This window comes from Pagrus major, chromosome 24 (genome assembly GCF_040436345.1).
Source record: "Pagrus major chromosome 24, Pma_NU_1.0".
Lineage (NCBI taxonomy): Eukaryota > Metazoa > Chordata > Actinopteri > Spariformes > Sparidae > Pagrus > Pagrus major.
The window spans coordinates 21982406-22007701 of NC_133238.1; the positions used below are offsets into that span (position 1 = coordinate 21982406).

The following is a 25296-nucleotide window of genomic DNA, read 5'->3' on the forward strand; positions in this document are numbered from 1 at the left end:
CATTATTATTTCTTTATTATTTTAGGCGGTTTTAGTCCTCCATATTTTGTTCTGTGTGTGTAGGATGAGGCGGCTTACAGTTCAATGTACAACCCTCTGTTGTACGATTACAAATAAATGACCTTGAGCCAGACGTCTTTATTAAATTAATCTGCATTAATATTTCATTTTACAATCCTGAGCTCGAACATGACAGTAAAAGAAGAGATTAAACTCTAACAGCTAAAGAAAATCCAAAAAACATAGTTAGTTCAACGTCTTCTTAAAGCAAACTCCACTAAATTCCTTCATGATTTTTTTTTACAGCGCAGCTTCATTAAAGTGTCACGTATCAAACACACACTCTGTTGATCCGATCAGTGTTTGTGTTTGCCAAAGTAAGCAGAAACTAAAAAACAGGCCGTTCTCGTTGGGGGACCTTCTTGCTTCCTGACGGAGGTTGACATCACCGTGGAGCCTTTATGTCTACGTTGACTTACAGATATGTGACAACAGCAGTGATGCAACACGCTGCTATGTTGATAATTGTGCATCTCAGCTCTCGGAGGCTGAATTAAGTGATTTATGGAGGCGACGGGGAGGTAGGGGAGATACTGTTTATGTCTGGATACACATTAACTTCACTTTAAGATGCCTGGTCCCCTGTCATTACTCACATTTCTCCTCTGCACGCTCACCGGTGTTTAATGCCATGCAAATACAAACCACAGAGGGATGATGCTGGACTTTTGCAACAGCACGAGTGGGAACAAAGTGTTTCATTTCCAGAAAGTGTGACGGCTGACACCCTGACCTGCTGATGTGTGAAACACCTTACCACATACCCCCCCCCCGATTACTCAACGACTTGCAACAGGGTCACAAGTGTGAGGCAGAACAACAAAACATGCATTTAAGCACATCTATCAATTAACAGCATCTAAATTAAATTAAATTAAATTAAATTAAAGGCCATGAAGGATTGTTGACGTGCTGATGACGAAGATGAGTTGACAGTTAATGACAATTAATTCCCAATATAAGCTTTGTTTTAATGTTATTTGACTTGTTTTTATGGTTTTCTTTGAATGTTTCTGTTTAACAGTTTTATTATGAAACATGATTTAATGTTTTTATCCATTATTTTAGTTCATAGGTATTTATTTTCATATATTGATTAGGAGCACAACAATTTCTATTTATTTATGTGTGAATAAACTGAATTTTAAATCTTGAAATGTAGTGATAGACTAACCCTGTATTCCTATGGTTCCAATTAATATTACATATATTTATATATTAATTTGTACTCTTATACCTCCTAATAATGAGGTTACATATTGTGTTTTATATATTACATAAATAACAAAAATAAAATGATGAAATACCATCCTTTCTCTTGTTGTGGCATCAACTTCCTAATAATCAAATGTGGAAATGTCTTCTGTCAGAAAGTCTTATTGCAGCAAACACATTTGATGACACGCATGCAGTTACAAACTGGGAGAGGAAACAGGACATTGTGTCAGCGCTCCATAAAGAAACACATATTGTATCACACTTAAAGGGATGCTCTTCATCACAGAGTCATTTGGGTGTCCGACTGTCGTCATATTTGAAAGCTACGGCCGAGCCAGTGCAGAAGGTGAGTGTCTGAACTAGTTTATTCTCACGGGTGAAAAGTAGAGGCCTGGTACATTTAATACGAGTGATTACTTTTGTGAGTATTACAGAGCAGCAGTGGAAGAATTACTCAGATTATTTTCTACATTTAATTAAAAGCAGAAATACCAAATTGTAGAAAGACTCTCTTACAAGTAGAAGTCCTTCAGTCAACATTAATTTTACCAAAAAAAGCACATTTCAGAATAACTACAGTATTATATTGTATAGTATATAGTGTATATATAATTATTGATGCATTTTATATATATATATAGTATATAAAATATATGTGATTATTGATGAAATAATGTGTACATCACTTTAAAGGTGCTATATGTAAGAATTTTGGTTGAAAACATTCAAAACTTCACTACAATTATCAACAGAATGTGAAGAAAAAACAATTGATTAGATAATTTCATCATTTATTGATTGATCTGAATCTGGAAACTAGATTACAAAGTATATTATTAAGTACAGTATAAAGTAAATACTCAAGAAAGGAATTTCAAAACGTTTCTTAAGTAAAGTGAATGTAGTTTCCTCATTTTCTGTCGCTATTAAAGAGGCACTATGTGACTTTTGAAAAATGAAAATAAACCAATGGTCTTTGTGCAACTTAAGTTAAATTCATAAACAATAAAATGAACTCTTGCTAATGTTAGTACATTAAGGGGTTTTGCTGCTACAGCCTTACTTGGTCTGGTATGACTAGTAGCTAATGGTGGCTAACGTTAGCCAATGATAGCAGACTGTTACTCAGGCATATGTGCTCTGTTGTTTCCCCCTCTTCTTAAGTGTCATTTTGTCTAACTCCAGAATTAGAGTTTCAATTGTGCAGCTTAAAATCTTGATCCCAAAAGCAACATTATGTAGAAATTGGCATTTTGCGCTATTTGGCACCCCCCACAGTTTCTGAGCGCAACACTACAAATCAGAAACAAGTGATGGGGGGCAGAGCGGCTGAGACAGACAGACAGACTTATTACAAGACACTGTACCATCAAAATGATTTAGAAGCTGCTATTTTAAGGTGAAAAGTTACATAATGTTGCTTTAACATGGCAGAATCTTAATCAGTGTTGTTGCTATGATAGCGCACTAGCACTAGCATCACTCTGTTTCCATCCACAGTCATGACGTCGATCGTCGTTACGTTTGATGATGATTACTTCGACCTACTGAATGAAACCGTCCACAACAATGAGACACCCTACGTGGTGGATCCAAAGACGTTACCATGTGAGATAACCCCGCTGGATCCCACAGCAGCTTTGACCCTGTGTCTCCTCCTTGTGACCATCTTTTTACTGGCGGTACCAGGGAACCTGTTGGTGGGCTGGGTGATTGGCACCAGCAGACAGGCGCTGACCCCGTCAGACGTGTACTTGTTTCATCTGACGATAGCAGACGGTCTGATGGCCATGACCCTCCCGTTCTGGGCCGTAGCAATGACCAAAGGATGGATCTTTGGAGACTTCATGTGCAAGTTCCTCAACATCGTCATCGAGGCAAACTTCTATACCAGCATCCTCTTCCTGGCCTGTATCAGCATCGATCGTTACCTGGTGATCGTGCACGCCAGCGAGAGTCTCAGGAGTCGTCAGAAGATGTGCAGCTGGCTCCTCTGTTTGGCAGTGTGGGCCTTCGGTGGGGCTCTCGCTTTGCCGTCGCTTTTCAACGAGGCCACCACGCTACCTGACTCACAGAGGATGATCTGCTCTGAGAACTTCGACATCGGTAGGGCCTCAACGTGGAGGCGTGCTACACGCATTTTCCGCCATGTATTTGGCTTCATTCTCCCACTGTGTATCATGATAACCTGCTACAGCGTCACCCTCGTGAGGCTGCTGCGCACCCGAGGTTTCCAGAAGCACCGCGCCATGAAGGTGATCATAGCCGTGGTGGTTGCGTTTCTCCTGTGCTGGGCGCCGTACAACATAGCCATGATCGTGGACACACTCATGAGGGCTGATCTGATCGTGTTTGACTGTGTGATGAGGAGGTCAGTGACCCGGGCTTTGGATATAACGTTCAGCCTGGCTCTGCTCCACAGCTGCATCAACCCTGTCCTCTACGCCTTCGTGGGGGAGAAGTTCAGGAGGAATATGGCGCTACTTCTTCAGAGGAGAGCCAGAATGGAGAGGATGTCGGGGTCAAAGTTCAGCAGGTCGACATCTCAGACCTCAGACAACAACGGCGCTGTCCTCTGAAACCTCAAAGGACTTTTTACAGGCGCTCTGGAAGCTAGTCGCTTATGTTAGCAGACTCCATCTCCAAACTAAAGTTAGCTACTGTTCCTCTCTGCTAGAGGTTACATCCTTTGGACTGTCGCAAAAAATCCAGCCTGAGTTCTTAACAAAGAAATCCACAGTCCAGCAGCATTAAACAACTGAAAGAGACGGGGAAGGTCTCATTTTTGATGTCACGTTACAATCCGCTCACATATGGCCAATCAAATCGGTTCCCCACCTGCAGTAAATTCTCCCTCCAGCTTTAGAAATAGATCATAAACTGATAGATAGCTAGCAAGGCGACATTCTCATGAAGACGATGCTAACATGCTGAAGTTTAGCAGGTGGAATAGTACATTCATGTAGCAACCCAACCGCCAGTCTCATTCTGTACTGTGTGGTACACTGCTGCCATCTACTGACTGTGCAGCCACCATTAAAACCTTCCATATTTCCAGCCTCCGATGTCATCAAGTGAATGTTTTAATTAAATAATCATGGTGTGCTTTTATTTTAAATATACAACAGATGCTTTCATCATCCAGCTAATGTTTCTGAGTTTATTTATATATGCGAGAAAGTTTGTATAAACTATGTAGTGTATTTTTCTGTAAAGTGTTTCAGATGCTTTTTACATGTCTGATTCTGCCAAGTAAATAACTCAAAAATTAAAAGGCTTTGCCATTTTTCTTTTGCTGTCTGATTTACTATTGTACATCTGTGGGTGCTTAGTGTACACAGGCTCCTCCTAACCAATAAAATGACAGAAAATTCATTTTAGAAATGATTGAAAACAGCATTAACAAACCTGCAAAAGGCTCTTGGATGAATTGGATGACAATCGACTTCACACCTTTGCTTTTAATAATTGAGACAGAGTTCAATTGTGACCTTGAAAGCAGCGATTTACGAGGTTTTCATGGTCTAGAATGAATTTCCAATGAAATTTTAATCTCAGATTCTTCTCCAACAATGCTGAGAAATGCTCAAATGGCTGGGAAAACTTGAATTTTATAACCTGCTGAAATTGCTTTACCATATACTTTAAATAGTTTTCAATCATATACACAAAACATGACGGATATTTATTTACACTTCCATTTAAGTAGAATTTCTAAACAGTGTCTTGGCAACCAGTGCAAGTAGCATGGACCAGCTGGGTGGTCACTGAGAAATGGCCTAATTATTACTGAATTAGTTAATATAATATATATATATTTTCTAGATTTCCATAAGTGTATTTACAAGATTTTATTATTATAGTATTATAAGAAGATACATCTTCTTATTACTTTTTTTAAAATGATGGGTCTTATGATAATAATCATTATAATAATAACAATAGAAGAAGAATTGTATTGTTATTATTATTATTATTATTATTATTATTATTATTATTATTATTAGTAGTAGTAGTAGTAGTAGTATATACTGTGTATTTGTACAAGCACGCTGCTACTGTATTTGTCCAACAGATGGCGCCCTTTCTAAAAACATTAATGTGAAATCAAATGTAATATTGCAGGAACTCAATAGTTTGCATTTTAAAAAAGAGGCGAGAAGAAATTGTGTTTAACTCAGTTCAAATCGTTCATTTAAATAAAGTCTTACCAGCTCAAATCACGTCAGTACCACTGTAGAACTGCATTTCCCAGAAGCCACTGCGACGAGGGACCGCCGGCAGCAGCAGCGTCGTTGCTAATTAAGCGCTGCAGCCGCAGATGCAGCACACGAGGTATGTAACATTACTCAACTTCATGTCTCCTAAACAATTATATGTGAAGTAAAACTGCGCTGTCTCTCTCAGTGGTACGCTAGCTTGTTGTTTTGTCAACGAGCTGCCTGTTACTTCCTTTAATGATTATTTTATTAATTGTTTTCGCGAAGAAAAGCGACAAGAATACATTGTTTTTAATCTTGCGTGCTGTTAGCCGGCTTGCTAGCTAGCTGCAACTACACAACTGGAGCATTAATTGTGTGTCGGGGTGATTTCCCTCATGTCTGTAAACCGACCACAGACGGTTTTAGCACACTAGCAGCTAACATGACTCTCAATTGAAGCCAGTGCAGCCCTGGCATGCTAAACACTGTGTTACTCAGTGACTAGCTAGCTTATGTGTCTTGTTTACATAAAATGTGGACACGTAACTGAGGACTTGTTCTTCATTCCTCAGGAGTGTGAGTGAGTTTATACACCTGGTTTTCACTTTATGTCATTCTGAGGAAAGTAATGAGAAATGTGTGCCCACTGACTTATCTAGGACATGAACTCATTGACATTAAAGCTGTGTTTAGTCTGGTTTTCATGCTCTTCTATGATTAACTTGACTATTTCTGTGCCAGAGTAAACAAGAGTCACTCCAAGAAAACTCACCCAGAATTCAGAGGTTTTCTCAGTTCATGTCATGGATTTCCTAATAAAAATCATGTAAATATTTCTAATAAATTCACAGGACCTTGCTGTACTCTCTACTTGCAAAGTGTCCTCAGGATTTCTTCGATGTTGAGGACAAATTTCAACCCAATCCAGTGAAAAATAAGCAATTGCTGAGGCGTCGAGTACACACAAAGAATCACAAAAGGGGGCCAAACTTTTCTCAGTATTTGGAGTACAGCTCCCCTAGAGCCCCAACTACACCAGATTTATTTGGGTGATGCCGATACAGATATCACCCAAAAATATACACATTTTTTGCTGTGTTCCCTCAATTGTGGTTATCAGCCACTTGTGACAAAGATATGTAACAGAGGTGGGATTTTGCTGGGGATTAAGTAGTAATAAATGATCCTAAGCATCTTTATTTGCACTGTAATCTAAAAAAAAAGTGTGACAGGCCAATATCAGCCGATTATATTGGCCAACCGATTTATTGGTTGAGAGCTACCATTTTCTGATATTTTATCCTGCAAAAAATCAGTTGAATGGGAAAATAAGTTGCAGATTTAATCAAAATAGGGCTGCAAATAAAGATTATTTGCCCTCTTAATTAATCTCTGATTATTTTCTTGATTAATCGATTAGTTGTTTGGTCTATAAAATGTCAGAAAATGGTGAAAAATGTTGATCAGTGTTTCCCGAAGCCTACGATGATGCCATCAAATGTCCTGTTTTTTCCACAACCCAAATATATTCAGTTTGCTGTCATAGAGGAGTAAAGAAACTAGAAAATATTCTCATTTAAGTAGCTGAAATCAGAGAATTTTGACTTTTTTTTAATTAAAAGATAACTCGAACCGTTAAATCGAATATGAAATCGTCGGCTCTGATGATACTTAAGCGTTTACCCCTTGGAGTTGTTGTGGTCTATGACAATTTTGCTTCCATAGTAAATAACACAGCTGTGTGTGCTCTAATGTCAGCTGCTCTGCGTCAAAATAGTCTGCCGAACTGACAACATTGTTATCTTTTCAGGTTGACAATGACACCAGACCCCCGGCTGCTGGTTAGCCTGCTCTCACAGTGTGGAATGGAGCAAAGGTCAACACTTTCTCTTACATGCGAGTGGCAGCATGTAGCATTTTAACTACATTGTCATCACCCCTGTTAAATGCTTTGTTCTCACCATTTTACATCGTCCTTCTCTGGCATGGGGAGGCAGACGAGCTGAGACGCAGACTGTTTTCTGACCCACTCGGCTCGGTTTGTTTTGTAAATTTCAAGTCGTTCCAGTTTTTCCGAGTCAAATAAAATCCTCATGTGATTTGACCGAGCAGGAAACAATACTCATACGCCTGCTGACACAATGGTGGCGGAAGACACAGCATTAAGTGGTGACCGATCGGACGTCGAGAATGAGATGAACATGAAGTTGCCCACATGTGAAGACGGAGACATGGCCGTCTCTGCTTGTGAGGCCCTGTCTCCCTCAGATGGTCCTCAGGAGGAAGCAAGAGACCCCAAAAAGTGGAAGTGGGCCGTGATGTTCTTGTGTTTCTATGGGTTCATGGCATCGATAAAGCCCGGGGAGCCATTTATTACGCCGTATCTACTGAGCCCTGAGAAGAACTTCACCAGGGAGGAGGTTAGTGGTCATTTTTGTGGAGGTTTATTGTCTTTATGTGAAGAGAAACAACACCAACTTGTTATTCCTGTAAGAAGACATCCGAGTCAGGCAGAGCTACACTCCTTAACCTGTGAGACTCTTTCATGAGTTTTCTCCATACAGCTGAGCACTCATTACACAGCAGAGGTAATGAGTGGCACCACGGGGAGTTTGCTGATCCATCGTACTGTGGTCAAAGTTCAAATTCCTCCAAACTGGGTCAGTCAGTCTAATAGGCTTGTGGAGGTTTTGCAGTCGAGAAATGGCCACAAAATCATCAGTGTAGTGTGATTTTATAGATTTGGATCAGTGTGTCTACAGGTCCTTAAAAAGTCTTGAGTTTAATCTTCTAAGTATTAGGTCTTAAATTGAATTCCTTAGTTGTTAAATGTCACAAACGTTATAACTAATTTAATTTATATCTTTTGAATTTTCCTTTTTGTCAAAACGAGTCAAGATCCTCTGTGTGAGTCCACAGTTCTGATGTTACAAATGTTTAAACCAACCACTGAACCCTTCCTGCAACGCTTGATTCATACATACAATGATTTGTCCAAAAAGCAGTGTTAAATTTGGTTAAATATTATCTTAAAAACAACTATTCAGTTAGCTAGTGTTTTTCTTTTTTTCTGAGGTGACCGTGACCTAGTATCAGGAGTTGATGACTTGCCAAAGTGTCACAGATTTGCTGTGTCGGACACGCCTTAATGTTAGTATCTAAATCAGTGTCACTGCCACAATCCCATAAACTCCTGTATTTATGATATTCCAGGGAATACACTGACCTCCAATAACTTAATAAACTAAATTTATCCCTTATCATCTGTTATCTACCACAACTGGAATTACATGTGCAGCCCAGCTAGAGTTGCAACAGTATTAGATTTTCATGGTACACTAATCGTCTGGTATTACATAATTATTACTGACAGACATGAAACATGATATAAATTTGGAATATATATTTTTTAGTAACACTAATGTGTAGTGTAGTGAATACTTGTGAAACACACTATATTACATCAGTTTGATTCGGGCTGGAACTATGATTGTTATTAGCGAATAATCTGCAGATTATTTTCTCGATTAATTGTTTAGTTCAGTGTTTTTTAATCCTGTTCCTGGAGGGCCTCTGTGTATCTTCAGGTGTTTTTCTGCTCCAACACAAGATTTAAACGATCAACTCGTCATCAAGCTCTGATTAAGCCTGATAACGACCTGTTCATGTGAATCAGGTGTGTTGGAGCAGGGAAATGTCTAAATATGCAGGGCAGAGGTCCCCAGGAAGAGGGCTGAAAAACACTGGTTGACTATATAAAATGATAAACAGTGAAAAGTATCGAGCCAAGTTTGTCTGAGCCAACAGTCCATAACCTGAAAATATTAAATTTACAGTAATATAAATCAGTCTTATCATTCGAGTAGCTGAAAAACAGCCATTTTTGCTTGAAAAAAGACTTAAACAAGTTCTGACAGTTGTCTCATACATTTATAATGTAATTGTTGCAGCTCTAAAGTTGATTTGATTGTCACTTCATGTTGCCCAACTTTGTATTGTGATATGCAGATTGTTGTTAGGGATACAAATTTTTTAATTTCCTGTAGTGATAGTCAGCTGCCTTATCTATTGATTAAGGACGACAAACACAATGGACGTTTTCTATTAGCAAACTGCTTTAACCACTGAGATGATCCAAGTTCGATGCAAATCAGAGGAGGCTACATTTGGAGAAGAGACCAGAACATAAACTACAAAACAATGACTTCATGTCTCTATACAACAACTGGCCAAAAAAAAAAATACTTCTACTACTAATACTACTAAATGGCTAAAATGTAATAAGAAATATATGAAAAATAAAAATTGAATGTATACATTTTCTCATACTAGTATTGTGTATTTTAATTTGATAGAATTGATAATCAAATATTTGTAATGTTGACACTTTATGATGTATTTATGCTCCTCTCTGATTGTCAGTTAATATATTTTTAATCCAATTCTTCATGGCGATTAATCATTAACGACCCTAAATGAAATCTAAGGAGAGATAAGTATACATAATTTCCTGATCAGGCCACTAAATAGTTCACGGTCACATTTACAGTCATCATCATCACTGGAGGTTGTTCAGCTGAAGAAGAAGTGCTGTCTGCCGGATAGGGCTGCAACTGATGATTATTTTCATTTACGATTACGATAGTAAATAAAAGATGAATTGTTTAGTTTATAAAATTTCACAAGTTTCCGAGCCCACAGTGGTGTCTTCAAATTGTTTGTGTTGTCCAACCAACAGTCCAAAACCAAACAACTCCTCATTTAGTATCATAGATGATAAAGACGAGCAGTAAATCCTCACATTTTAGGATCTGTAACCTTTAAATGATCCTTGTAACCTTGATCACAACCTTCTGTCATTTCCAGGTGACCAATGAGATCACTCCCGTGCTGACGTACTCCTACATGGCGGTGCTGGTGCCGGCATTCCTGCTGACGGATCTGATGCGCTACAAGCCGGTTTTGATCATCCAGGGCGTCAGCCAGGTGGTCATCTGGGTCATCCTGCTCCTGGGCACCAGCCTCCTGGAGATGCAGTTCATGGAGTTCTTCTACGGCATCACCATGGCCTGCCGCGTGGCCTACTCCTCCTACATCTTCTCCCTGGTCAGTCCGACCCTCTACCAGCGCGTGGCGGGATACTCGCGCTCCGCGGTGCTCTTGGGGGTGTTCATCAGCTCGGTGGTGGGCCAGCTGTGCATGTCTGTTGGCAACGTCAGCTACTACACCCTCAACGCGATATCGCTGGGTTTCGTCAGCTTCGGTCTGCTGCTCTCGCTGTGCCTCCCGTGGCCTAAACGCTCCCTGTTTTTTAACCGGTTGCGGAATCAGGAGCAGAAGGAACTGGCAGCAGCAGCATCCAAATCCGAACTGGACAAAATCAACCCGAAAGACGCTGTGCCGTCCTCAGCATCACGTTGGAAGGACTCTGTTATACTGCAGATGCTGCTTGAGGTGAGAAACGTGTTGAAGAGGCCCAACCTGAGGCTCTGGTCCCTGTGGTGGGTGTTCAACTCCACAGGCTACTACCTGGTGCTGTTCTACGTCCACATCCTGTGGAACAAAGTCTACCCGGCCACGGAGAACAAGCACGTCTACAACGGGGCGGTGGAGGCGGCTTCTACCCTGCTGAGTGAGACATCTTTCAAGCTACAATACTTTTAGGGAATAGTGCAAACTTATCTGTGTTTCACGCTCAGTGTCCAGACAGCGGTTGGTTTTCAGTTTCACAGTCCTACGTGCTTTTTCACATTAGTATGCTGATCCCGCTTGCCGTCTAAATTTAGACAATGAGGACAACTCTGTGCTCAACAACAACAACAACAAACATCAAGCCCTTCAACAGAGGGCCAGAAGGAAGTGTTTGTTTTTTTATTAGGAGTGGTCTTCTTGCATGAAGTTCTGGAAACTCTGAGACGCAAAGATAAGAGAAAAGTTGTGCTTTTGAAGATGGCCTTAAGAAGAGGAAGGGAAACAATGTTAAATATGGAAGATATTCAGTTAGTTATACAGATCGAAGTTATGGGTCTACTATTTTCATTACAGATTAGTCTGCAGATTATTTTCCTGATTAATCGATTGATCGTTTAGTCTATGAAAGGTCAGAAAATTGTGACGTCTTCAAATTGCTTTTTTTGTCCAACCAACAGTCCAAAACCCAAAAACTCTTCATTTACTGTCTGAAACGAGCTGAAACTAGCAAATGTTTGACATTTTTGCTCAAACAATGACTGAAACGATTGATAAATTATCAAAATGTTTATCAATTAATTTTGTTTTCGATTGACTAGTCAGTTATTCAACTAACTGTTGCAGCTTTACACAAATCCAGGAAATGTTGACTGTTAGTTGACTGTGGACTTCTCCCCTCTGTAGATAGTTAGGAGGTTGAGTAATTGATCTCCAAGCTTTATTCTGCCAAGTGATTACATCATCGGGTTTAGTCTTCTGTAAGCAGCCTTTAAACGGCTGTGAAGGACAAAGGTAGCACTTTAAATAAATAACCTGGTCGTCATGTGGAAGCAGTAAAAGTTACGCTGTAAAATAAAACCTGTAAAAGCTAAATGATAAGAGAAGAAAAATTATGTCATAGTGGCTTAGAGGTTAGTGAGTTGTTAGTGTTGTTACTGATTTGACTTGTCTTGAATATTACAAACTGAAAAACTAAAATCTTGTACACTTGAGTCAGGATTTTTGCCAATATTAAAAGAATAAAACATGATACTACTTTATAATACGATGCTCCAGATGACCAGAGTTCTGGAAATGTTGAACCTTGATTGATGTGTATCTCTCTGCAGGTACGTTGACGTCCTTCAGCGCAGGCTATGTGAAGATTCGGTGGAACGTCTGGTCCGAGCTGGTCATCGGTCTGATCACGGCACTGCAGGCCGGTCTACTGCTGCTCATGGGCACCACAGACAACATCTGGGTCTGCTACCTCGCCTACGTCCTCTTCAGGGGCTTCTACCAGTTCCTGGTGCCTATCGCCACGTGAGTGCCAAATAATAATATTGTCTTACTATGAAACTACAGAAGTTACTTACTACGATCTTGTGGTGTAGGAGGTAACCTCCTCTGATTTTAGTGATGATTATAAAAAAGTTCAGAAACTAAACTAGAGCTGCAACCAGTAGTCATTCATCTGCACATATTTTTTGTGCAGATTGTGTTTTTCTTGGCTTTTACAGTAAACTGAATATTATTGTGTTCTGGGCTCTGTGCTCATCATCTTTTCGTCTCTCCGTAGTTTCCAGATTGCCTCGTCTCTCACCAAGGAGCTCTGCGCCTTAGTGTTCGGCATCAACACCTTTTTGGGGACCATCCTGAAGACCATCATCAACCTGATCTTTGCTGACAAGAGAGGTCTGGCGTTGGATGTTCACAGTCAGGTAGAACAGTGTCTTAATACCTTTTTAAAGATCATGAAAGCATCGCATACAATGCTGCCAACTTGACTGTGTTTCCCCTGGATTTATTTCATGTTTTTATATCACTGTTAATACACAAACTCATGTTCTGAGTGCTGCAAATAAAGTAATGATGTTTTTTTTTCTCAAATCTGATTCTAAGAAGTCTTTATTTCTCTCTTACAGTTCCTGGTGTACTTCGTTTACTTCACCATTCTCACCGTCGTCTACTTTGTCTGCGCCGCTGTGGTCATCACCCGTCACTATAGAAACCAGCCCGCTGAAGGAGGCGGGACCGACGAACAGGCGGCGTCCACAGAGCTGCACCCCGTGGCTGCAGACGCAGAAACTCTGTCTAACGGCAAAAGTGCCAAAGCATAACGACATCATCATCTGATCTTATCTAGATCCCAGTTCTTTGTGAATAAGCTCTTCAGACTCAGCGGGATCAATCAATTTAACCGTCTGATGATGCTGGAGCGGTTTGTTCAGCCTTAATCGTAGAAGTGCCTCACCCTGCAGGGCTGCAGGGGTCTTGTTGTACAGTAAATTCTACTTTTTTTTATTTAATAAGAAGCATTAAGTGCTTCTTTGCCATGTCATGTTGTGACAAATCATACAACAACACAGAGAGGGACCATTCAAACACTGAGATTTTGCTGAAACTGTCCTGTTTCAGTGACAGTGATGTTCACGATTACTATGTGATCACCAAGTATTTAAAACGGCAGCATTTTCTCAGACACTCCTATTGTATCGAATGTTACAGCTCCTTGATTATATGTTATTTGACTAGAAATTGACCACACCAGTATACTTGCTTTTATTGATAATCACATCACATCGTTGTGTAATCAGATTCAGAAGGGTATCTCCTTCTACAGCCTTTGTATCTGTATCCTTTGAAGCTGTTAAAGTTGCTTTTTGTAATGTGCAGCGTCACAATATTTGAAATGATCCATATTTGATATATTGACTATAGAATGTATTGCACAGGAGAAATAGACACTTTTACACAGACACTTTTTATTTGGCAATTAGTCCAAATACACAACTCGATATGGTTGTTTAAATGTGATATATTTTCCCTAGCATTCATTTTTAGTTCTGTCTTGGGTGAAGATACCTCCTGACAGGATTGATAACGCACAATCAATAGTCAATATTCTTGCTGCTAATTTGCTGCCATGACTCTACCAACGAACCCTCAGGAAGGGCTTCAACTCTATTCAAGTCCAGCTGTTTTAAATGCAGGAGGCACTTCACTCCTGCAGACAACATAGTAACACAGTGTTATGTGATGCAACAGTTTAAAAACACCAAGTAGGTTTTTAAAATGTCCATTTGCTTACTTAAGAAGCAGGTGCGGCCTGTAGACTTTGAATTAAGAGGCCCTTTCTTACTGTAGAGACGACAGTAGTAACTAAGTTTTGAGTTGGATTGTACTTAATTTCAGAATGTATAGATGTTTTTTAATATTTTGATTTGATAATTGATGAGAAGCTGTGACCCTGTCTGAATGCTGTAAAAAGGAAACACTGGCGTCAATCAGATGTTTATTTTTTATTCACGAATAAATTACGTTTGGTGGATAAAAGCTCCTTGAGGATTTGTTCATCATTACTCACTTTGTTGAATACTTTAAACACACAGTATGTAATTTCTGCCTCTAGAGGACTTTCAGTTAAAGCAAAATGTTAAATGCAAGTAGCGTGGGTTTGTGGGAGTCGTCTTCATTGTTAAATTCAAATGAAACAGCCACTACTGATGAAAGTCTGTCTGAGGTCACTAAGGCAGAAATGTTCACGGATGAGTTAATGTTTTTTAAAAGTTTTATTCATGTTATCTTTAGTCACTTTCACTGACTTCCCTCCTCACTCTGAACTTCTCCTGGAAGGCAACCTAATGAAATGCACCGTTAACTTGAATAAAAGTAGGATTTCTCTGGTTTTAACAAGTCAGAAACATTTTGGGTAATGTCAGTACACAACTCAACAAAACACATTAAAGTGTTGTCGTTTTTAGACATTTTTATGCAGAAATGTTACATATATCTTTTAAGTGCCTTGCTCAATGACGTGGAAGGCCATCGTATCTTATATATATTTATATATCTTATGATTTCCCCATTTGTGATTACTTGATTTTAAACATTTTGTAGCCCTGAAGAAGAAAAACTATTCAGTATTTTAGGGAGAGCATCACATCATCAGCAAAGAAAACACGTTTTTGAAACATGAAACCATTCTCTTGCATATTACATATTACATACTGCAACAATGTAAGGAGGATACTTCAAAAAACAATTGGTTATTATAAATAATTATACAGGTAAATTGGGTATTTAATATTTTAATAATACTGTGATTGAATTACTAAATTCCTAGGCATGTGCTTTGTCTTTAAAGCACGTAGAAATGATATATTAGTAACATTCGGTTAATTCTCCAGTCAGTCTCCCTCAGGTTGGGTTAAAATGCAGAGAACCAGTTTCACCATGTTGTACATGTGATAAAAATAAAGCTTCTTCTTGTAAATGTGAGTTGTTTGGTCAGCTGCAGCTGCTGATCACAGCACGAAGGGACTTTAGATTCTCATTTGTTTTTCTGCTTGTCTAAGCAGGAGGTCAGCTGTCTTAATCTGGAATGTTTCTACAGCTGAGCAGTGACGTGATGAAGCCCCGCTGACATAAATCTTGTTGTTCTACACCTGGTTTCTCCTCCTTCTGTGAAAAGTTCTGTGTTTAACTTTATATAGATCTTATATCACAGGAATAAAAAGGAAGAAGTGGAGTTGTTTGCTGTTGGAGAGTCACCTTTGGCCCGGATAGCCTTTGAGTAAGCAATGATTCAGCAGCTCACACAGATGGTCAGTTATTCAGTGTTGCATTCACACAAGATGATTCAGCCCTTTTTTTTCTCCCAGTTAAACATATTTAGTGTTACGTAAAGTATATTTAAGCAGCTTGTGCTCAAAGTTTACAAAGGGAAAATGAGCCATAAACTGAAGTGACGTATGCACCATAAGTTTATATGAAGTCGAGAGAAAGTGCAGCTTTTTTAAACAGATATTGTTCTGCACTTTCTTAATTAATGTACAAAACAGCCATTTAAAAACACCCAGCCTCTTCTTCCGACTCACATAGCCTCTCCCTTTCCTGTTGCCACGAGATTATATCAATATTTTCATTTTTAATAGTGTATTAATAGTAACATGTACATATAATGACACATCGTTATAATTAAGTCTATTCTCTGAATCAAAAATGCAAAGACAAACCAATAAAGAATGCCAATGAACTTTGGCATATATTAGAAAATATAAAGTATATGTACATATATATATATATATATACATACACACTATCAGAAAGATATTGCAGCTGCCTGCAGTTTTAAGCAATGATGTAACCCACAGTAAACACAACTCCGTCCTGTTATCCAAGTGAAATGTGTCGACTTGCTGCCCTCAAGTGGTTCAACTTTGCATCACTTTTGCACCTTCATCTTGCTGTATAAAAGAAAAGAGACATGTACATTTTTTTAAAAATGGTCGAAAGACATTTATGTGCAGGTGAACAAACACAAAAAACATAATTTCAGGGTTGATATTCTGCTGGCTTTATTCAATATATCCTTTATAAAACATTTTCTCAGACAGAGCAACAAGTCACAATAAATACTAAGCTAAGGGGGTATGAATAAGTCAGTGCCTTCCGTCAAAAAAATGTTTTCAATTTAAAACCATTGATGCAACAACTCATTCATGACTGATGCTTTGGATTAAGTAGTGCTGCTTAGCATGTTAAAAACTGGTTCCACAAATAATTTAAATAACAAAGGTTTTAACCTTTAAAAGTGGTTCCCTTGTGAGCAAAAGCCTGATCCTTTCAGCTCTGTTGTGTTTTAAACTTCAAGAAACAAAAATGAAGATTCAGAGGAAAGAAAAGTTAAAAGGTGTAATCTGTAAGAAATGGCCAGAATGTATTCACTACACTGTTTGGCTGGAGTGATGAGCTGCCGTTAGCAAGTAGCTCAGTTAGCCATGGAGTTAATTTTAAAACAAAAATTCTGGCCACATCTTACAAATTGCCCCTTTAAGTGACAAAAAACAAACCTGTCTTCCACTTTTAAACACATATACTGCATGTACACAAAAAAGCCACAGTCCTTCAGATGCAGAGTACACATTAAAATACAAAACAAAGATGAAGATGAGTTAATTAAGATAAGAGAAATGAGAATAAACCCCCCCAAAAACCCAAATAAGTAAGGTAGATATACATGATTGACTTTGTTCGATCTTGACATCCCACAATATTTTGTTCACATTAATGCTAAACACACACACTCACACACACTCTGTACAATGCCTTGCTTGTTGGTCCAAAGCAAACAATGGCATCTCTTTTTTCCCCCCCATCTGCTCTCAGTGCACTTCCTCCCCACACGGTCTGAGCTCTCCTCGGACGCTGTGAGGCTGCAGGAGTCAACACCAGACGTGCTTCCAATCACGAATCATCCACAGTCAGGGGTTTAATGAGCTCGAGGTACCAGGTACCGGCAGGAAAGGAAAACACTTTGCAGGTTTCCTGGTATTGTCTAAACTGAGAGGCTCCTCGCCGCCTCTGTGGAGAATCTAGAGACAAGCCTCAAGAAGACATGAGGTGTGAAAGCATTTCTCTTTGTCAGGGTTTTTATTACATTGTGGGCTAATTACTCTTTGTCTAATTTTATTTCATGACAGATAGCTTAAATCATTCCCTTTTTTAAGTGTTTGCAATAAAAATATGTAGAAATAGAAAGTAGCTTTAAAATAATTTCCCTCCCTTTCTGTTTTAAAATGAGTTTTACATTTAAAGCATTGGAGTTGGCACTACTATTAACAGATCTTAAATAATATGTGTAGTGTAAACACAGGATAGACCAACCCCAAAGTATGTGACAACCTCTGGATTATCCTGAAACTCTTCAGCTTCACTCTGAAGCTTCTCATATCGTCTTGATTTACGGTTAACCGGCCCAGACAGGCGTCGCTTGGCAGCTTATGTCATTGGTGTTTCCTCTGACGAATGAGAAAAGCAAAGAAGAGTAAATAAGTGCAGATTGGAGGTTTAACATCACGTGTAACCTTAAAAACAGTAATAATAAAATATGAAACAAATACAACTGATAAAAATTGTTATATTTAGAGACAAGCAGGTGATTTTTATCAGTCGTTTCTTACCGTCTGTTTCTGCCTTCTCGCCACGAGTAGTGGTGCCATTAGATTCAGCAGCCTCTCTTGCTGGATTGAAGAAGACAGCCACATATAGACGTCAATTTTTTCATCATAGTAAAAAGTTTAAATAAAAATACAGGAACCAGACTGAAACTCAAACTTACGTGGCCTCTCCTGCTTGCTCCAGAAGCCTAGCAGACAGTAACATACAGCACATATGATGCCTGTTATTGTATTTGTAAAGGTACAACAAGATACAGGAATAATGGTACAAGTAGTTTCAGTTACTGACCTGCTTCCCAGGGCATGGACTCTGCATGGAGGGAATTGCAACAGAGAATATGTTAATTAAGAAAGTCAGTATCTATCACCGTTTGCTTAAGAACTTCAACAAAGCCCAGTGAGTGTCACCAGCACTCCAGGGTGCGACTATTTTGGTTAAACAATTAATTAATTAGTCACATGTAGATCATATTTCAGCGGGTCTTTCAACTGAGGAATTTGGATGTGGTTTCCTAGTGAGGTCACAAAACTATTATTTGTACATTGCGATTAATGTGGTTTATTTCAGGGAACATTTACAGACTAAATGACGAAAATATATAGTCAGATTATTAAATATGGAAGTCTTTGGCTTTTCAACATGTTAAAAGTATTCTTACCTTCTTGGAAGAACCACATTCCTGGAAGAAATAAACAAAATGATAGAAATGTCTCACTAAACTTAAATCGTAGATAAACACAGTAGACTCACGTGACACATTTACTTGATTTGATGTGGTTGCCAGTTGCGAATATTGACGTATAAAGTGCAATAAAAGCGTCCCCGAAGTTCTGACCTGCTTTCCATCTGTGAAAGATAACCAGCACCAGCACAGCAGCCAGCAGAGAGATGAACACTGTGAGTCCTGTGGAGATCTTCAGGGGTGCTGCTGCTGGAGTGGGAGGCGCTGTGAAACGACATCAGCAGCAATAAGCGGGCGTCACAGTGTTTCACACGTCAGAGGATAATTTAGATTGTGATGAGTAATAACTGACTTGATGACGTGATGAAAGGGTTGGAGATTGGTTGGCTGCTCTCCTGACTGACGGGATTCTGCAGCTCACAGCTGAACTCTTTAATGCTCGAACTGTCCTCCTGAGAGCAGAGGGAAATAATAGCTTATAATAATAATAATAATAATAATAATAATAATAATAATAATAATAATGATAATGATAATAGCTGCTCATTACTGAGATATGAGTCTTTTCACAACATTGTTCTGGTTTCCCACTCATGTTAGATATATCCTCCCACATGTAAGAAATGATGGACTGTAACTAAGTACATTTACTCAAGTACTGTAATTAAGTTCAATTTTAAAAAGGTACTTTACTTGAGTATTTCCATTTTCTGCTGCTTTATACTTCCACTCCACTGCATTTTAGAGGCAAACATTGTACTTTTAACTCCACTACATTTATTTGATTACTTTAGTTACTTTGCAGATTACATGTGGTATCAGAGCAAAAGTAGAACATTTTTAAATTAATTTATATATATCAACAACCAGATAAAAATAAAATCTGATAATCAGTATATAATCAATATACATCCATGTAGATATATGTATTGTTTACTTTTATTTGTACTTTTGATACTTAAGTACATTTAACATCAGATACTTTAAGATTTTTACTTGAGTATGACTTTTGGGTACTTTTTACAACACTGTCAGTTTATCACAAACAATCAACATATCTGGGGATACGTGGTTTTCACTGGGCAGGAAGGTAATCTGAAGAGTAACTAGTAACTAAAGCTGTCAGACAAATGTAATTGAGTAAAAAGCACAATATTTTACCTCTGAGATGTAGTGGAGTAGAAGTATAAAGTTCCATAAATGGAAACACTCAAGTTAAGCACCTTGAATTTGAATTCTTTCCATCATAGATGATTATAATGTAGTGAAGAAAAAGATTTTGTAATCATCTCAGTTACACAAAGAACTTGTTTGTTGAGTTTTCTGTTCGCTGTTTCCACTAATGGAATGTAACTGAGTACATTTACTCAAGTACTGTACTTAAGTACAATTTTGAGTTGGTTCTAATTTCCATCTCCTGCTGCTTTATACTTCCACTCCACTACATTCGAGGCAAATATTGTACTTTTTACTTATTCATTTACTTTATTTATTTGATTACTAGTTACTTTGCAGATTACATGCTGCATCAGAGCCAAATATGATTATAATTTACTTTCACTTTTGATACTTTAGTACTTTTAATGTCAGACACTTTAAGACTTTTACCCGAGTACTATTCACATGGGTGACTTTCACTTTCATCAAAGAAATATTTTAATACAATATCTTTACTTTTACTCAAGTATGATTTTTGAGTACTTTTTTAACCCTGCTATGTGTGTGTGTGTGTGTCCCTACATACTGTCAGCTGTTATTCAGGATTAACTGGTTTGCTGAACTTGGTGGTCTAGCAGCGAATCAAACTGCACCACTGACATCCTGAAATACTCCTCGGTGTGCGCCTGCCTGCCTTCACATGCTGTGACCTGCAGTACCTGTGTAGACCTCAGTCTGATGTGTGAGTATACCACACCTTTGTAATGCGTTGCTCCTTGCTTGAATCTGTCAACACTTTGTCGCCTAAACGCCACGTGTAGGTGAACAGTTCAATGTCTGTGGTGTTTCCATCGCAGGTCAAAACACAGCTGGTCTCATCATCACAGAATTTGATAACAGTGGGTGTCGGGACGGGATCTGTTGTTATTCAGACAAAAAATTAGAAGTATGTTGTGTTTTTCCTTGATTTCACCAGATTAAATCCAATTAGGAACTGAATTTAGTGAGGCATCTTGATAAGCCTCACTAAGCTGTGTGTAATTGATCCACTTACAGATGACGGTGAGACTAGTTGGACTGGCCAGGACGCCGTTGATTTCCGCTTTGTACTGTCCACTGTCGCCTCGAGTCAGTCCTGTGATTGTCATCGCTCCGTTTGAAATGTTCAGGCTGCCACGGTCTTTAACAAACATGGACGGTGTTAACATCTCAACACAAGTCTCATAAAAGAATTAAAAGCATTAACCTATCATAAACAACACTGAATGGAGCTAAACTCGGCTCAACATACCTTTGAAATGACGATAACCATCAATATCTGTTCCATCCCACTGCATGGCGAGGTCAGGACCATATCTCCATGTAATGGTGGTGATAGGGTCGGTCACAGAGGCAGTGCCTGGTTGGAGGACGACGTCATCGCCCACCTTCTTGTACAGTTTTGTCTCTGCGAGGACAAAAAGAAGCTCAATGTGCTATTTTTCTTGTTTAAACATACTTTAAAATAGTTTTATTATATTAAGTTATTATTTAAAATCAATTTCACACACAAGTGTAGGACAGTTCACAGTGAACTGCAGTATGGATTAGCAGTCGTGGGTGTACTGTGGTACAGCTTTGAGGTACTTGTACTTCCCTCTTATGCCACTCTATACTTCACTGAAAGTACCGTACTTTTCAGTTCACTTTGATCATCTGATGCTTTAGTTACTTTACAAATTAAGACTTTTGCACACAGCATATATGAAAGTATACAAGTACAGCTGAATGACATGTCAATTAATTGATAATCTGCTACTATTTTGATAAAAATTTCTGTCATTTTTCATGCAAAACAAACATTTATTTTACTTAAATGAGACCTATTCTTGTGCTTCTTGATCTATCGTGCTTCTTGAAAGGTTGCTTCTTGTTAAAAAGGTCAAAGTCTGCACCAACAGAAGCTTTCTCCCACAGAAAACAGACTGTTTTGAGCAATTTGAGCATTAAAACATGTAAACTTCTTCTAGTAGGAAGCAAAAATAAAATCATGAACTTGACTCTGGCGGCCCCTGTGGACAAAAAGCGGTATGAGCATAAAGCTCTTGATCGGGCTTGCTTGTGCACTTGTTTTTTGAGTGAGTTAAAGAAAGATGCAACATGTTTTTATTACTTTTTTAAAACAAATGTTTGCAGGATGCATTGATGATGTATCTATTAGTAACTGTAATATGACGATGGTAAAACAAAATAAACTTTGTTTTAGTGCCGTACTGTATAGAGGACTGAACCTGCCAAAACCATAAATAAATAAATAAAATTAAATGGGATTTAAATGGCAAGTTAAATACATAGTTAAATTAATACAAAAGTCAATAAATATAGAGGCAAATTAAAGCAGAGATATCTATTTATGTCACATTTTTATAAATTAATTCATGCCTTCATTAATTTTCAATTTATTTTTGGTGTTTTTAATGGGACATTAATTAATTTATTTAGCCATTTCTATATCTATTTAATTCTGATTTTGGCAAGTCCAGTCCTCCATAGGTCTTTGACACCCCTCAATTCATCCTCAGCACTCCACCATTAAAATAGCTTTAATTTCATAATTTATTTTAAGTCAGAATCCTGTATAATAATAACAATAAACTACATAGAAACAGCCAATCGTCTTGCTGATGGTCTAATGTAGATTATTAAGGTCATATACAAGCTTGTCACACTGCATATTCTTAGCCCAGAGCTAAAAGCATTATTAAAACCTTCTTAGCCCCAGGCTCAGGAAAGCCCTGGGCTTAAAATATGCAGTGTGAAAAGCCAACTAGAGGAATCAGCATTTAATTGAGATCGTTGTTGCCACCAGTTTAAAGTTTAAGCTTATTTTCAATGCAGAGTATTTTAACAGTGTGGTTTTAAGTATTTTTACTACAGAAAAGGATCTGAGTACTTCCTCAATCACTTTGTGTTGAAACTGTTTGAGAGGATGTTTTACAAGATGCACAGTTGTGTGTGCTGCTGTTGAGCTGCTTTGCTTTATATGGAGAGCTGTTTCTGTTATTTAGTCTAGCCTCATTTATAGAAATAGGGTGGACAAAATAATAGAAATACCTGTCAGTGACAATTCAATCAAACCTCGAAAGCAGCTTTCACGAAAAACTGAACACGAGAACCATTGTGAGGGGACGATTTATAGCAGGGCTGTTGTATTAGACTGCTTTAGTTTTAGCTTGGTGTCCCTGATAAACTGGCTGCTACTGTAAGGACATGACAATTTGCACATGCTGCCAAAGTTTAATAACAATTACGAAAAAATAACTCTTTTATTCTATTCCTAACTTTTATATCTCTCTCTGTTCTGCTCTCTTCCTTGTTATTTATAACTCTTCTGTATACATACGCTGCTATTTGTCTGTTCTCTACGGCTCATTTCTATGGAAACCCACTTCCACCAGTTAAAGGAAAAATAAATGATGAAAACCTTAAATTATAAATGATAAAAGAAATCCCATCGTAAGTCACAATTATGAAATGAAAAGTTGAAATAGCGTTGGACAATATATAATAATATAATATACATTGTTGTCGTGATAACGATATCGTCTAAGATTTTGTATATTGTTGTATTGTGATATGGAGCAACTGTTGTCCTTTCCTGGTTTTAAAGGATGCATTACATTAAAGTGATGTCATTTTCCCACCGTAAGGGTGCACTCACACTTGGCCCAGTTGCTCCGTATATTGCTGAAGTACGATTTTCCCTCCTCCCCTGCACTCACATTGCTCCGGCCACAACCGGGCCTGAGCACGGTTACCTCTTGTACATAAATCATCAAGTTGTAGCACAATGCAGAACAACACAGAGAACATGACTCACTTTACTGACAATTTTGTGGATTATTTTGTGTCGTTTTGGTCTCACATTCCTGGATATCTTGATTAAACAAGGCGGTGTTTTACGCATGATTATACTTCATGTCCATGTTGCGTGCCCGTGCTTGTGCTCGTGCATGAGCAACCGTGCCGTGACGAAGCACACCTCTTCCAACCGTGCCAGGGCCAAGAAAGTGAAGCGCTCACACTAGTCAAACAAACTGGACTTTGGGGGGTCAAACGTGCTTGGGCACCGTTCAGATTGCCTAGTGTGAGTGCGGCCCTAGTGATTATATCCACATTACTGATGAGTATTTAACAGAAAACTCATCTTGTATTAGGGCCTATTAGCTCAAAAATATTGTGATTTTTAATTTTCCTAGCAGTCCTGGCATTTATGAAGTGCAAAATGTCGATTGCGATATTATTTTAGGGTCATATCGTCCAGCTCTAAGTGGAAAATTATCTTTTTTGCTCATAATTCTCACTTTTTATACTTTTTTCATCAAGCTTAGTTTTTAAATCTTTTCTTCTGGCAGAGATGAGCTTCCATACATTTCTGTCCCATCCTGCTCCATGACACTGTCCTCTGCTGTGCATGTGAGGTGTCAGGTCGCAGCCCTCACACAGTGTGTTGACATTTAACATCATTAAACAGTCCAGCAGCACTGAAACCTGCATTACCTACATGTGGTTTACTTTGGGTGGGGCCAGCTACAGTACTGCGACACAACCTGCACACATACCACTCTTTAAACCACAAACATATGCTTTTCAGTGTGACATAAACAAGTGAGGTTAAACTAAGCTAGCAGCGATGAACTCACCGGGGTCTGCGGACACGGCAGCCAGAAACACACACACCCAACCGGCCACTTTCATCATGGATGTCCAAGGCGGCAACACCTCACTGTTACACGGTCAGAAACAACGGGACAACTACACTCCTGCAGTGCCGAACCGAAGCAAACATGTCAAATAACCTTATTTAAAAGCTAAAACTCATTGTGAGCTAACATTAGTATGCTAGCTTTGGCAGAGAAGCGGAGCTGGGCGGCTGGATAAAAGTGAAAGCAAAGTTTAACCAACAAGCTCACTCAGTCTCCGCCTCCATTAGGCGCCATTTTTGTTTACATAGGATGGGGAAGGAATGACCCGCCCCGCTCCGCCTCTGATTGGCTGGCCGGATATTCTTACCCTCATTCTAACCAATCATCACTCCACGTGCCTAAACCCACCCAATGAAGGCAATGTGTACTAGCCAATCAAAGGGGCGCAGTCCTTCGCCATCCTAGGAAAATAATGAACACCGATAAACGCTTTATATTCACAATAAATGTATAAATGTATCTAAAATGGTTCAATACTCACTTTAATGTGACATTAACCTAACAAATGAATGATTACTTGTGGAAAAGTGTGCATACAAATAGAAATAATACCCAAATAATAATAAAACAGCACTCTTCCTGCCTCCTTGTGTCCAGA

At 38.7% G+C, this 25296-nt stretch overlaps 3 protein-coding genes across 3 annotated transcripts; 2 read left to right on the forward strand and 1 right to left on the reverse strand.

Annotated features, from left to right (window-relative positions):
• Nucleotides 1-1580: 1580 nt before the first annotated feature.
• On the forward strand, nt 1581-4541 carry LOC140992251 (C-X-C chemokine receptor type 2-like). The gene is made up of 2 exons (XM_073462544.1): nt 1581-1624; nt 2779-4541. Exon 2 carries the CDS (start codon nt 2781-2783, stop codon nt 3855-3857), a length of 1077 nt encoding a protein of 358 aa, XP_073318645.1. The 5' UTR covers nt 1581-1624; nt 2779-2780; the 3' UTR covers nt 3858-4541.
• A 926-nt stretch (nt 4542-5467) lies between these two features.
• On the forward strand, nt 5468-14490 carry slc19a1 (solute carrier family 19 member 1). The gene is made up of 6 exons (XM_073462166.1): nt 5468-5613; nt 7291-7900; nt 10347-11112; nt 12281-12473; nt 12730-12871; nt 13076-14490. Exons 2-6 carry the CDS (start codon nt 7622-7624, stop codon nt 13268-13270), a joined length of 1575 nt encoding a protein of 524 aa, XP_073318267.1. The 5' UTR covers nt 5468-5613; nt 7291-7621; the 3' UTR covers nt 13271-14490.
• A 1995-nt stretch (nt 14491-16485) lies between these two features.
• LOC140992425 (uncharacterized) lies at nt 16486-24897 on the reverse strand. Its single transcript, XM_073462726.1, has 11 exons — nt 24636-24897; nt 21245-21400; nt 21008-21133; nt 20711-20871; nt 19148-19247; nt 18949-19059; nt 18772-18792; nt 18402-18422; nt 18274-18300; nt 18116-18175; nt 16486-17953 (listed from the first exon to the last, which is right to left on the reverse strand). Exons 1-11 carry the CDS (start codon nt 24691-24693, stop codon nt 17934-17936), a joined length of 861 nt encoding a protein of 286 aa, XP_073318827.1. The 5' UTR covers nt 24694-24897; the 3' UTR covers nt 16486-17933.
• Nucleotides 24898-25296: the final 399 nt, after the last annotated feature.